Raw genomic sequence first — 15,736 nt, 5'->3', positions numbered from 1 at the left:
ACCGATCTGTCTGCGCAGATGTGATGTGCACAGACATTTGCGCAGACAGATCGTTGCGTGTGGACGGGCCTTTAGAGAATCAAAATACGAAAAATAGTGTAGAAAGGTTCCCTACGTCTTACATACGGTACACGCCGTCAGCAGCACCCCTACAGCATTAAGAAATATTCCTGAAATATGGAGCGATTGATGTCTCCGATTGGCTTGAAGTTCTTGTGTCTGTTGAGCGCTATTTCGGCATCCGTTCGCTCTCGGTATCGACCACAATCTATGTTGTAAGACTTTGATTATTCCATCTCAGCTCTATCTTATCGGTACAATAACTTTGGATAGCACGTGGTACAGTTGTTGTGTGTAGTGTTTATGTATCGTACTTCCTACGAAAGAAGTTGTCATAAGAATAATGTCTTTCTCAGGCAGCGTAAGTGATGGATCGGTTGTCGACGATGAAAGTTTAAGTACAGACAAACACCGAGTGCAAAGGGAAACCAGCAAGGCGAAACGTGGAATAATATATTTATCTACAATTCCACCGTATATGAACGTCACCAAAGTGAGAGAGATTTTTGGGCAGTTTGGCGAGTTAGGAAGAGTTTATTTACAACCACCAGATATAGGTAATACACAGCACAATATACATACCTTTCTGTAGTATTCGAACTCTAGATTAGGGTTTGTCCTTTTCCTTTTCAGGTAGGGAAGTCGGCAACAAAAAGAGAAAGCCAGCCAAACATTTCACAGAAGGCTGGGTTGAATTCAAAAGAAAAAAAGTGGCCAAATTCGTTGCGCAGACCTTAAACAACACGCAGATAGGCGGAAGAAAGAAAAGCAAATTTTATGACCATATTTGGTGCATAAAATATCTGCCAAGGTAATTTATGTTTTGTCTTGTTATCTACCTAGTGATTTTTATGGCTTAAATCGAAGTACAGCGCACTAAATGTCTGTAAGTGTAAAAACCTTACATACAAATATATTGTACTTGCAAACTTCTTAGTCAGAACACCCTACTACTATCTTGATGTGCGAAGGATTGGAGCTCGACTAAAAATAAACCCGACCAGAAAGTGTCGTTGCACATTTTGCCATGTTTTGTATAAACAAACTGCGTGTATCACAGAACGTACTTACTGCTTCACATTGCAAAAATACACTCGCAATGACGTGCTGTACTAATTTTGCAAACATGCAAACAAAATTTGACATAATGACTTCGTAGAAAATAGCAGTCACTTGTTGTAAAACAGATATTGTTGTTCGCCTAGACTGCTTTAGTATTATTTTTAGAAAGTAACCATTTTATCTTGTGATGTAACAGGCCAATTTTGTTGATAAGTTGGGAGGTTACTGTTTTAATGATTCATGCAGAACTGAAACAAGTCTTTAACCACTCAATCCCATGTGACAGATTTCATAGAAGTTGCATTTTGCCACCATTGTGGTTTCAAATTTGTATTCAAGACCTGATGTACATCAGAGAACTGTTTTCCATCACAGCTGTATGGAAAACAGTGCAAGTACTAAATGTATTGCCGCCAATAAAATATACATGTTGCATCTATATTTAGATAATATTTTTTTTTTTTTGCAGGTTCAAATGGGTTCATCTCAGTGAAAGATTAGCTTATGAAAGAGCTGTCCGTAAACAACGTTTGAGAGCAGAAATATCCCAGGCAAAACGAGAAGCTAATTACTTCTCTCAGAATATTGACAGGAGTGAAAAACTTCGCAGACACAAAGGTGTTACTGGTTTAAAAGTGATGAATGATACACTCGGCAAACAAGACATTGATTATCATCAGCGGAAAACTGACAGTGAAATTCAAGTGAATAAATGCAAAACATCTTCTAATGATGGCATTCCTGGTGGCAAGAATAACAATAATTATGTAGGAGATTTGCAAACTAGAACTGCCTTCCTCAAGAATCTGTTCAATAGTGGATCATAAAAAGTGTCTCCCATTTTTTTAAAGTAAGTGGTTACTCTTAAAGTGTAGGGACTTGAATTTTTTTGTAATTTATTGAGCAATATGTTTGCCTGAACTAAGTTGACACATCATGCAATTAGGGGTGACCACAAAGACATTTTCCATATATGGTTGTTCCCATCAGCCACTGTGCCAAGTATCAACTTAGTTTGTGTGTGCAGTTCCTTGGCTTCTGTTCATGATTTTTATTTTCACAAGTGGATCATTAGGTAGTCAACTTCACACAGCTAATAACAGATGTACTATCATTTACTTCTTCAGTAATTATGTCAATTTAGTGTCCTGAGAAGGAACAGTTGGTCATTTGCTAATAACTTATGTGTTTAAATCATCTCCGTAAGTATAGGGAAGGTTGTTAGTTGCAGTTATTTTTATTTTCCCTTAAAGTTGATTTTTTTCTATGGCAAGTCAGATAGTTTATGAAAGTAATGCTTACACAGTGAGAAATGTGGTAACATCCTGTTAGAATCTAATGAGGATACTGATTTTGTGTTGGCAGTTATGAAGTTGGCATTCACCCACAACAAAACAATGTTAACTGTAAAACACTTCTTTAAGCATCTTCTAGATCACTCCACCCAACCCTTGATTTTTGATGTCAACAGATTTGTTGAGTGTGACAGGAGCCATTTAAATGATGTAGGTTATTATAAAAAGTTTTCATCGGTTTTATTAGTCTTTTGTAAGGCTTGCATGCAAAATATCTATGTCATCAATTTCTAAAGAGGTTGGCCATTTAAGTTTGCTTCCTGAAGGATACGGTTTCAAATATATTGTCATTAATAGACTGGGGATCCTTAACAATGGTAATTACATGAACCAATTATGTCCATGACACATGAACTAGCCAGCTCCTTGGCTTCAGCAGCTCTACACACTGTACAGAATGAGAGAAATAATGAATTACTATGATATGGGGCAGTCATGTGTAGAAAACAAATAAAGTTCTGAGTAGAGGTTGCCACTCACTCTGTAGCTGAATGACCAATTGACACATAAACAACATTGAAAATAACTCTCAGCTTTCTTTGTGTGGTGCAGGAGTATGTTTGAATGGGGGGAGTGGGGGTTGAAGACAGAGAACCGAGGAAAGAGAACTGTGTCTTTAGAGTCGAATTTGTTGTACTAAGCAAGGTGTTCTGCCTATGGGTAGTGAGCTATGCTCGTAGGCCATGTTATGGCCAATGCCATTTCTCGAGGTAGACAACTGATTGATTGCCATGTCCACGTAAAAGGATGTGCAAAGATTGGAGCAGAATTGGTATATGTCATGATTGCTCTCATGGCTAGTGCTGCTTCTTACGGGGTAGGATATGCCTGTGATGGGACTAGAATATGATGTGTTCGATGATTTTGTTGGACAGTTCTTGCCACACATGCCCCTAATTCTCCACCCACACCTATAAACTAGCTTTGAAAGAGCATCTCTTTGGCACCATGTATCACCAAAACTCTCCAGAGGTTCCTATCATAGTGCTGGAAAATTGGAAGCATCCTCCCTGAATCACTCAGAGTTGTATTTTGCTTCTCGCATAATATACAAACTTCCCCCTGTGGTCCGGGCGTTAGAATATACCCGAGGTATTCCTACCTGTCGTAAGAGGCGACTAAAAGGAGACTCACGCGTTATGGCCTTTATGTGATGGTCACTTGTAGGGTTTGACTTCCATTCTTCAAAATTTTCCTGAAGAGTGAGCCAATTGGGGAAAGGTGCCTTACATAGTGCATCGTGTCCATCGTGCATTGAGATCTTTAGCCCACTTTCTCATCATCGCATTGCAGTCCTGCCCATTCTCCATCTCTTAGCTGAGGACCACCTTCCTGGGTGCGTTTTCCACCATGCACTATGTAGTGTTGCTTTCTGCGTCGACAACGACCATGGACTTCTTTGCACTTGATATCTAGCACGGTAGCCAGTCCATTGTGGTGGGGCCCATGTACCCTGTTGATTGCAGCCCCCTGACCACACAGGGATCACTCTGTTGATGCCTGTGCCGTTTACTCCCCACGTATGCCAAGGGGTAGATGCCCATCCCCCTGGGGCATAAGGACTCCTGGGAATGGCCATTCTGCCAGGTGGCCTTTGCTGCGGCTGGGTGGCGCCTGTGGGGAGGGCCCGTGGTCAGAGTGGGTGGCATCAGGGCAGACGCCATGCGATGAAGTGTAGTCCATCATCTCTTGCTGGTGGTGAAACACCAGCAGTTTCTAAGCGATCATGAGCTCAATTCAGTGCACAGAAGTACGACCCCAAATCGTTCCCCTCCATGGCTGCACCATGGGAGGAACTTCAGGGTAAAGATGGCAATGGATCTTATCCAGCCCGGTACCTCGTATGTTCGAGAGCTGATGGGGAATCTTTCATGATGATGAAGCCTCAGTTTTTTGTTGAGCATTTAGTGGACAAGTTTGAGGAGGTGGAGGGCTTGTCCAAAATGAGAACTGGGTCAGTCTTGATCAAAACAGCATCCTCTGTCCAGTCACAAGAGTTACTCGCTTGTGACAAACTGGGGGATGTTTCTGTAACCATCATGCCCCATAAGAGCTTAAATTTGGTCCAGGCTATCATATTTCACAGGGACCTTCTGCTGCAGTTTGACAATGAGCTGCGCACCAATTTAGAGCAGTGAGGTGTACATTTCATTCGGCGTGTCCACCAGTGTCTGTGGGATAATCAGGTTGCGACCGGTGCCTTCATCTTGGCCTTTGAGGGTGATACATTGCCTGAGAAGGTCAAGGTGATGGGCTACCGCTGTGATGTAAAGCCCTATATCCCTCCCCTGATGCGGTGCTTTAAGTGCTGGAAGTTCCGCCATATGTCTCTCCACTGTATTTCCAGCGTCACATACCAAGGTTGTGGAAGCCCATCACATCCCAATGCTCTGCGTGCCCCACCTCCCATCTGTGTCAACTGCGGAGAGCACCATTTGCCTTGCTTGTCAGACTGCAGGATTCTCCAGGAAGAAAGGAAAATATTGGAGTAAAAGACTCTGGACCGATTGACCTACACTGAGGCTAAGAGAAAATTTGAACATCTGCATCCTGTGCATATGACATCGTCTTACGCCGCCGCTACAACAATTCTGTCACCATCAGCTCCATCAACCCGAGTCACCTTTCAGAGCTGGAAGACTACACCTGCCCCTTGATGGTGGGGAGCACTTCCTTCCCTTTTGCTCCTGCACCACCTACTTCAAGAGCAACATGCCCCCCCCTCCCCCCCCTCCCCCACCATCAGGGACGTCTGTCCCCACTTCTAAGCCGGAGAAGCGTAAGTCTTATTCGGCTTCTCTCACTAGGAACGGGTCCCTTGGGTCACTCCCTTCCCAGGTTTCTGCTAGTGGGAAAGATGACACCTGCCAATGGCCGAATAGCCCAAAAGCAGCTGGTTGTAGGGCTTCACACACATCCTCAGTACTGGAGACTGAGCCAGTGAAGTCCTACCAGCCAGGGAAACCCAAGGAGCAGTGAGAGAAATTCAAAAAGAAAACCCCTAAGACCAAGGAAATTGCATTGGCACCCACACCACCACTACCTACAAGCTCTGTGTCTGAGGATGGGGTGGAGATTTTGGCACCTGCTGATTACCTAGATCTCACCAAACCCTCAGACACAATTGATATGGACTGCTCAAGTAATCAGACAGTGGCAGTAGGTGACTCTGAGGCATTAACTGCCCAATTGAATGTTCCATGCCTTCCTAGTCTCACACGTCATCCTCTAGTGGAATGGTGGCGGTTTTTTCCACCACCTGGCTGAGCTACAGCAACTGTTAAGCTATACACCTGCTTTCTGCATTGCCCTCCAGGAAACCTGGTTCCCGGCAATGCGGACCCCTGCCCTCTGCGGCTATAAGGGATATTTTAGGAACAGTAGCGACTATAATAGTGTGTCAGGTGTAGTTTGCGTTCATGTCCTAAACTTAGTCTGTAGTGAACATGTGCTCCTTCAAACCCCTTTTGAAGCTGTGGCTGTCAGAATAAGGGCAACGCAGGAAATAACTGTCTGCAGTGTATATCTTCCTCCAGATGGTGCAGTACCCCTGAATGTATTAGCTGCACTGATTGATCAACTCCCAAAACCTTTCCTGCTTACGGGAGAATTAATGCCCGTAACCCCTTGTGGGGTGGTACCATGCTTACTGGCTGTGGCAGAGATGTCGAAACTTTACTGTCTCAGTTCAACCTCTGCCTCTTAAATACTGGGGCTGCCACACATTTCAGTGTGGCTCATGGTAGTTACTGGGCCATTGATTTATCAGTTTGCAGCCCAGGACTTCTCCCATTTATCCACTGGAGAGAACATGATGACCTATGTGGTAGTGACCACTTCTCCATCTTCCTGTCACTGCCCCAGCGTCAGGTCCAAGGACATCTGCCCAGATGGGCTTTAAACAAGGCGGACTGGGAAACTTACACCTCTGCTGTCACCGTTGAATCTCCCCTATACGGTAACATTGTTGTGATGGTTGAGCAGATGACTACAACAATTGTTTCCGTGACAGAAAATGCGATCCCTTGCTCTTTAGGGTGCCCAAGGCGTCATGCAGTCCCTTGGTGGTCGCCGGAAGTTGCTGAAGCAATTAAGGGGCATCGGCGAGCTCTACAGCGGCATAAGCGGCACCCTTCCCTGGAGCACCTCATAGCCTTTAAACGGCTCTGTGCCTGTGGTCGCTACATTATCAAACGACGGATGCAGGCTGAGTGTTGGGGGAGATACGTCTCAACCATTGATTGGGTGCCATACGTCACATTCCCAAGTCTGGGCAAAGATCAAACGTGTTTTTGGGTACTAGACCCCAACAGATGTTCTCGGTGTTAACATAAATGGCGTGTTATCTACCGACGCAACGCGATTGCTGAGCACTTTGCTGAGCACTATGCTCGAGCCTCTGCATTGGAGAATTATACCCCAGCCTTTCACACTCTCAAACGGCGGCTGGAAGGAAAAATCCTCTCGTTCATTACACGCCACAGCGAATCCTGTAATGCCCCATTTACATAGTGGGAGCTCCTCAGTGCCCTTGCACATTGCCCCGACACTGCTCCTGGGCCGTATTGGATCCACAGTCAGATGATTAAACACCTCTTATGTGACTGCAAGCAACATCTTCTCATTATCTTCAACCGGATCTGATGCGATAGTGTCTTTCCATCGCAATGACGGGAGAGCACCATCATTCCGGTGCTCAAACCCGGTAAAAACCCACTTGATGTGGATAACTATCAGCCCATCAGCCTCACCAACGTTCTCTGTAAGCTGCTGGAACATATAGTATGTCAGCAGTTGGGTTGGGTCCTGGAGTCACGTGGCCTGTTGGCATCATGTCAGGGCGGCTTCCGCCAGGGTCACCCTACTACTGATAATCTTGTGTCCCTCGAGTGTGCCATCCGAACAGCCCTTTCCAGTCGGCAACACCTGGTTGCCATCTTTTTTGACTTACGTAAAGCATATGACACGACCTGGCGAAATCATATCCTCGCCACATTGTATGAGTGGGGTCTCCGGGGCCAGCTCCTGAGTTTTATCCAAGAGTTCCTGTCACTCTGTGCTTTCCATTTCCAAGTTGGTGCCTCCAATAGTTCCATCCATATCCAGGAGAACGGAGTCCTGCAGAGTTCTGTATTAAGTGTCACTCTATTTTTAGTGGACATTAACGGTCTAGCAGCAGCTGTCGAACCCTCCGTCTCACCTTCTCTGTATGCAGATGACTTCTGCATTTCATACTTCTGCTCCAGTACTGTTGTTGCTGCGCGGTGCCTACAGGGAGCCATCCACAAGGCACAGTCATGGGCTCTAGCCCACGGCTTCCAGTTTTCAGCTGCAAAGTTGCGTTCATGCACTTCTGTTGGCGTCGTACTGTTCATCCAGAACCAGCACATTACCTTAATGATGATCCACTCGCTGTAGTGGAGACATATCGATTCCTAGGGCTGGTTTTCGATGCTCGATTGACTTGGCTCCCTTATCTTCGTCAGCTTAAGCAGAAGTGCTGTCAGCACCTCAATGCCCTCCATTGCCTGAGCAACACCATTTGGGGTGCAGATCGCTCTACACTGCTGCAGAGCCCTTGTCCAATCCCGAATTGACTATGGGAGTGTGGTTTATGGTTCGGCAGCGCCTTCAGCAGTGCATTTACTCGACCTTGTGCACCACTGTGGGGTTCGATTAGCAACAGGAGCTTTTAGGGCGAGTCCAGTGACCAGCGTACTGGTGGAGGCTGGTGTCCCTCCATTGCAGATCAGACATGCACAACTGCTCGCCAGTTACACAGCACACATTCCTCTGAGCATCTGAATTGCTGTCTCCTTTTCCCGCCCACAGCAGTCAATCTCCCACCTCAGTGGCCCAGGTCGGGGCTAACGATTGTGGTTTGTGTGTGGTCCCTTCTCTCTGAACTGGAGTCCTTCCCTTCACTACCTTTACTTGTGGTCCGTTCACGTACGCCTCCATAGTGTACGCCTTGCCCGCAGCTTCTTCTGGACCTTCCACATGGTCTTAAGGACTCCATTAATCCTGCGGCTTTCTGCTGTCACTTCCTCTCAATTCTTGACGTATTCTGGGGCTCTGAAGAGGCTTACAGCGACGGCTTGATGGCTGATGGTCGCATTGGCTTTCCCTACGTGCACGGCACCCATACTGAACAGCATTCCTTACCTGACGGCTGCAGTGTATTCACAGCAGAGCTGGTGGCCATTTCTTGTGCACTTCAGTATCTTCATTTATGCCCTGGGGAGTCTTTTCTTTTATGTACTGACTCCTTGAGCAGCCTGAAAACTTTTGACCAGTGCTACCCTCGTCATCCTTTGGTAACATCCATCCATGAGTCCATCTATGCCCTGGAATGGTCCAGCAGTGGTGGTCATCTGGACCCCTGGTCATGTCGGAATTCCAGGAAATGAACTTGCTGACAGGATGGCCGAACAGGCTACACAGAAACCACTTCTGGAGATGGGCATCCCCGCAACTGACCTGCGTTCGTTATTACGCCGCAAGGTTTTTCAGCTTTGGGAGACAGAATGGCGAAATCTCAGTACGCACAACAAACTGCGAACCATTTAGGGGACCGCGAATTTGTAAGTCCTCGATGAGGGCCTCTCGCAGGGACTCTGTGGTTCTCTGCCGGCTCCGTATTGGCCATGCTTGACTGACCCATGGCTACCTCGTGCACCATGAAGACCCACCTCAGTGTCGGTGCGGCGCCCGGTTGACATGGCCCATATTCTTCGCTATGTCCTTCTTTGGCTGCCCTGCAACTTCATCTTCGGTTGCCGGACTCAGGATACTGCAGAGACACAGCCTGGGGGTTGTTTCTAGAATGAAATTTTCACTCTACAGTGGAGTGTGCACTGATATGAAACTTCCTGGCAGATTAAAACTGTGTGCTGTATTGAGGCTCGAACTCAGGACCTTTGCCTTTCATGTGCAAGTGCTCTACCAACTGAGCTACCAAAGCCTTGACATGACCACATTTGCAACGTTTGAAGTTATTGCAACTTGTTACACTGTCTATTTCATATAACAGGTCTGACAGTACATAAGTTTCTGTTTTATTCATATAATTGCACAGTCTTGATGACATGTTTGGGTGAGCTGGCCTGAAGTTACATTGTCCAAAACATTGATGTATTGTAAACCATGAATCTGTTAAAGAGTAAAACCAAAATTCATTATATAAATCACAGTACTGTGAATATCTCTCTCTCTCTCTCTCTCTCTCTCTCTCTCTCTCTCTCTCTCTCTCTCTCTCTCTCTCTTCCTCAAAACATGAAAAAACACGTGTGTCCGTCCCTGTCCTTCCGTCCCTGTCCTTCCGTCCCTGTCCTTCCGTCCCTGTCCTTCCGTCCCTGTCCTTGCAAAGCTCATGATCTAATGCTTAGCATCACTGCCTCTAGATAGCAGGGTCCCATGTTTAATTCGTAGCCAGGTTCGAGATTGCTTCATTGAGAGACTGGGTGTTTATGCTATCCTGATCTTTTCATCTCATCATCATGATCAAGGTGCAAGTCACCAAAGTTGCATTAAGTAGAAAGACTTTCACCCAGTGGCCAAACTACCCCAGATGGGTTCTCCCAGCCAATAATAACACACAATCTTTCATTTCTGTCTGTCTGTGTGTGTGTGTGTGTGTGTGTGTGTGTGTGTGTGTGTCTCTTGGCATTGAGAAACATCTAAAATAACTAAAATTAAACAGGGCCCAGGACCCAGTGGGAGCCCTATCAGATTCTATACAATATTTGCAGCTTAATTAGCTCCCATTTCAACCATAATATGGCATACATCCCGTGATGAAAAACCTGTGCCCAATGGTTGGAAAAAAAGCTCCAGTCCAACCCATGTACAAGAAGGCTAACAAAAGTGATCTAAGAGACTATAGTTCAGTTGGCATGTACATTTTGTAGAATCCTAGAACACATTATCAATTTGAACATAATGAGGTACCTCTATAGAACGACCACCTGTTTGTTAACCAGCATGTATTCAAAAAACACCAATCATGTGAAACTCTACTTTCGCTTTTCTCATGTAACACCTTGAAAGTTGTGGACCAAGGCAGTTGTGTAGGTGCAGGTTTTCTTGGCTTCCGAAAAGCATTTGACACAGTATAAGACATGCACTTACTGCTGAAAGTGCAATCATGTGGGATATCAATCTAACTTTGTGAGTGGATTGAGGCTTTACTGGTAGGGAGGGCCCAGCATGTAATCTCAGACGGAGAGTCACCGAGAGAAATAGAAGTAATTTTAGGCATGCTTGTTGTTCATGTTATATGTTAATAATGTGGCCGGCAATATTAATAGCAACATCTGACTTTCTGTATTTTAATTGTGTCAAATATATATATCTTAATGTTAACTTGTGTTCCACCCAAGTCAGATGATTTTTGACATTTGTAATATTTGAAAATGGCATAAGGCTGAATTCTAGATCATGTTATAAAGCATATCATACAGTCAGATGGCATTTATATCTTTCTGTGAGTTTTATATAACTGTGGCTTCACATGAAGGAAAAATTGCCAAATAGATCAACCAGCAATGCTGAATGAATGTGTACAAAGAAGGGCTGTCCAAATGGTCACAGGTTCATTTGACTCGTGGGAAATCATAAGGGAAATTTTGAAAAATCTGTATTGGCAGACACTTGTAGATAAATTACTCCATGAAAGTTCACTTACAAAAGTTCAAGAACTTGGGTGAAGAATCTAGAGATAGTCTTCAGCCCCCTGCCATGAAGAGAAAGTTAATCTAATTCCAGCATGCACAGGGGCATTCAAGCAGTCATTATTCTCACACTCCAAATATGATTGGAATTGAAAGAAACTGTAATATATGATGCTGCATTTTGCAGTGGTATGCTGGGTATTATGTAGATAAGAAGAATGTGTGCAACATTCAAAGAGGCAAGAGAGAGTAGAGCTAAACATGTGATATTATCGATGGACATAAGATTAAAAAAAATTGTAAGAAGTTAGCAGATCTAGTTGCTCAGTTGTTGTGGATGTAAGTGTAGACAACTTGGTAAGAAAGAGTGTGGCCTTAAAGTTCGGGTTGGGTGTTGTATTGTACTAGACTGTACCATAGTGTATTATATTGTAGGTTTTGATTGCGTACAGGTGATTTGAACTTCCAGCCTGTTGCTCTCTTTGTACATATTAATTTTTTAAAATTAATACCTGTTTTGAGCACATAATCTGTGAGGGATTAGAAACCTTTGCTTTCAGGAAGTATGACAGTGAAGTCAGTATTGTGGCATTAATTCATTTGATTGTCTTGATTAATGTCCATTGTCCACTTCTGGAAAATGTTGCCTGAATATAAGTTAAAAAGAATAACAAATAAAATACATCAAACAGAAATTCCAGATTGGAATACCAACAGCGTGGGAAAATATAGCTTGCTGCTAACTGTAAAGATCATACATTCAGTTGCTGACTGGCACAATTAAGACACTTACATGTAAGCTTTCAGGCACAGGCTTCGTCAGAAAAAGAAAGGGGAAAACACACCATTCAGAGAAGCAAGCACATCTCACGCATACACAACCACCAACTCTGGCAGCTCAGACCAGAGCCTGTTGTGATCCAAGCAGCTGGAGTTTGCTGTCATGTGTACCTGAGGTGTGCTTCTTTGTGTGAATGACTGGTATGTATTTCTCTTTCTTTTTCGGATGAAGGCTGTGGCCAAAAGCTTGCATGCAAGAGTCTTTAAATTGTGCCTGTCTGCGAGTTAATGTGTCATCTGTACAGTAAGTAGCAATCTATCTTTTCCTACATTGTAAATAAAATACATGTTGATTCCTAGCAGTATGTTTATCATTTATAGAACTTCCTATTTGGTTTAATGATTTTCATTTCAATATTAGTTCTTGATTACACATTGAAGTTTTATTTCCAAGTTTAAACTAAACGCTGTCCGAACAGGCCTTGGAAGGCCCAACGGTACCGCCCGGCCGTCGTGTCATCCTCAGCTCACAGGCATCACTGGATGTGGATATGGGGGACATGTGGTCAGCACACTGCTCTCCCAGCTGTATGTCAGTTTAAGAGACCGGAGCCACTACTTCTCAGTCAAGATGCTCCTCAGTTTGCCTCACAAGGGCTGAGTGCACCTCGCTTGTCAACAGTGCTCGGTAGACCAGATGGTCACCCATCCAAATGCTAGCCCAGCCCAACAGCACTTAACTTCGGTGATCTGACAGGAACCGGTGTTACCACTGCAGTAAGGCCATTGGCATTACCAAGTTTAGTGAGTATTAGTTAACTTACAAGGGAAACTCCCCCATCGCACACCCCTAAGATTTAGTGATAAGATGGCCCAATGGATAGCCAGTCAAAACCTGAACACAGATCAAGCACGAAAACAGAAAGGTGTACTGAACTTTGAAAATAGAAACAGAATGGTTCAAGAACAAGAAGTATAATAAAGTGGTCATGGTGTTGGGCTGCAAAGTGAGTGGACCATGTTCAAAATTATCTCATTTCACCTTTTTTTCCCACAACTTTATAAACTGTCCATCTGGTCGTTGAAATGTTTGTTCTTTCTGTATTCGTGGCAGTTCTCATGCTATACGTTGGTTATAGAATATGAGCCATGTGGTAAGAATACGTTACTGTCACAAATAAATGTGATTAATAATGAGAGCATTCAAGGTATCACATAGACAACTCACAGAAATGAAAACAAATAAACAGGTGTGAACTAAGTTACAACACAGGAACTCAAGAGTCAGTGCTTCCAAAATGAAACACAACTTCAAAAATGTACTGTCACTATTGCTGTGTATGACCCATCAGACATCTGGTACAGGATTAAGTTGTTTTGTTGCCTTGTCATCAAACGTTTTCAGTTTAGATTTGAAATCTGTTAATAGAGCAATAGTACAGAATCAACTGTCACTATAGGTTCCTACTTTACGCATCTCTGCTGCGAACGAGCGTTACACCATGATACACACACACAAATTTGAATAAAGTGACCGAGCGAGGTGGCGCAGTGGTTAGACACTGGACTCGCATTCGGGAGGACGACGGTTCAATCCCGCCTCCGGCCATCCTGATTTAGGTTTTCCGTGATTTCCCTAAATCGCTCCAGGCAAATGCCGGGATGGTTCCTTTGAAAGGGCACGACTGACTTCCTTCCCCATCCTTCCCTAATCCGATGAGACCGATGACCTCGCTGTTTGGTCTCCTTCCCCAAACCACCTGAACCTGAATAAAGTGAACAGCGGGAGGGGGGAGGAAGGAAGAGAGAGTATTGGCACAAAGAAGGTTTGAACATGGCATGTCCGCCAGGCAGTCCAACACCCTAACCACTTAACACGACGCCACTTTTCTTCCTGGCTGCTCCATATTACACTTCTTGTTCTTAGGCCGTTCGCTGTTTCTATTTTGCTTTTTCTTCACAGTCCGGTACACCATCTTCCTGTTTTTATGCTTGAGCTGTGTTCAGTTTGCGATGGGCTGTCCTTAGAGCCCTCTTACCACTATATCTGAAGGGGGTGTGCTGGGGAGTTTCCCTTGTTAGAAAAATATTGTTTGGCATTATTATTGATTTTTCATAGCCATTGGACCAAGCAAAAACATTTATCTGCTGATAAAGACATTTATGGTTCAAACCTTGAATGAAAAATCCACCTCATGTGATAACCAAATTGGTATTTTTTATATTCATGGGTAGCATGAAAATGGTACATCTGCATAGCGGGAGAAGCGGCACCTTGGCAATTTAGTTTCTAGATCACTCGGCCTGAGTAAGATATTTATTTGTTTTGATCCATGCCAATAGTTAGGCCAGTTGCAAGATTTGATCATCTGAGTACTGAATGTACTGAGTACAAAATACCAGAAGGAAAAAGAAAATCGATTTGTAGTGGAACTAGATGTTTGCCCTGCAGAAGTAGTGTCTATGAAGCTATTGATAACATACTTTGTACCCTGTGGTTATGGGGAATTCTCCCATTTCAGTTGTTGTCCAATATGTTGTGAAGTATTTTGGAAACAACTGCGTTTTCCTTCGCAGATCCTAAGAATAGAAGACTCAAATGTTGATGGCACTTTCATTTGGGGAAATTCTAATGTCTGGAACCACCTGGGTTACCAGATGTTACTTTCTAATAGATAGTGATCATATATACTTACATTAGTCACTTTTTGTTGTCATCGCATGAAAATCTAAGTTATGTATTTGTTCACAGATTACAAGAAACAAATTAAGATCTAAGAAGTGGATCCCATTTATATTTCATTGGCACACTCCTTTATCAAGAAGTATGAGGCAGTATTTCCCACTGTTCCAAAGTCTAGTAATTAATTTGTAATTACAAATTACATTGATAAAATGTGCAATAATTGACAAATTTACTTTATAAAATCTCTCCGTATTCTATGTGCATCATATTTCAGTAGAAATTTAGATATTTAAAAGTCTACATCATCTTCATAGATGGAAGAAGACTACTGAAAGTGAAGTGTGCCTTTTATATAATTATTTTATGGCTTACTGCTGAGTTTCTGCTGAAAATGTTCCGCAATTAGAACAGTGAGAGAATTTCATACAAGTCAGGTGCTGTGAATAACTTGCTGTCAAGTGGAGCAGGACTTTTTTATTGCATTGATTAATGATGAGAAGTATACTTGCATGGGGTAATTTGTATTTTGCTGTACAGAAGTGTTCATTTCTCTTTGCGTTAGTTCAGTGGGTAAACACTGACTACATATACTACAACATTTGCTTTGTAAATGAAATACTGAAGAATGACTGTCATTGCAAATAATGTAATGAAGGATAAGAATACTAATAAATAAATAATAGTGTTAAATATTAATCATTATGTAGTATCATATACTACAGGATCTGATTTTGTGTAAATAGATTTAAAAATGCAACTCGATAAAATTATTCCTGCAATAAGGTCAGTGTGTTTGACAAGAAAGGCCCATAGTTGGTGCATGTATTTTTGGCAGATTGTTAGTAACTCTCATTACCATACTAAGAAAGATTTTAGTGGAATTCTTCATGGTTGATATACTGCAAGATATTAACTAATATAACCATTCGTATAATAATTCTACAGTATTGGCATCATATAGTTAGCAACATTCCGCTCAAATGTAAAATCTAGCAGGCATAAAGGCCACACTGCTCTTAGCAACATCATGCTAAAGTTAGTTTTTTTTTTTTTTTTTTTTTCAGAGGTAATCCACTAGTTGTCAGTTGCTATATTAAAAGAAATATCTCTGTTAGTCCTTT

The 15,736-nt window shown here is 43.2% G+C and overlaps 1 protein-coding gene and 1 pseudogene across 1 annotated transcript; one reads left to right on the top strand and one right to left on the bottom strand.

Moving 5' to 3' along the window:
- Nucleotides 1-317: 317 nt before the first annotated feature.
- On the top strand, nt 318-15,311 carry LOC126457192 (activator of basal transcription 1-like). Its single transcript, XM_050093283.1, has 4 exons — nt 318-617; nt 694-871; nt 1,592-1,972; nt 14,682-15,311. Exons 1-3 carry the CDS (start codon nt 404-406, stop codon nt 1,947-1,949), a joined length of 750 nt encoding a protein of 249 aa, XP_049949240.1. The 5' UTR covers nt 318-403; the 3' UTR covers nt 1,950-1,972; nt 14,682-15,311.
- LOC126458833 (5S ribosomal RNA) lies at nt 12,603-12,720 on the bottom strand (annotated as a pseudogene).
- Nucleotides 15,312-15,736: the final 425 nt, after the last annotated feature.

The sequence above is a fragment of the Schistocerca serialis genome, chromosome 2 (assembly GCF_023864345.2).
Source record: "Schistocerca serialis cubense isolate TAMUIC-IGC-003099 chromosome 2, iqSchSeri2.2, whole genome shotgun sequence".
Lineage (NCBI taxonomy): Eukaryota > Metazoa > Arthropoda > Insecta > Orthoptera > Acrididae > Schistocerca > Schistocerca serialis.
The sequence above is the reverse complement of the archived record's forward strand: the minus strand, read 5'-3'. Positions and strand labels throughout refer to the sequence as shown.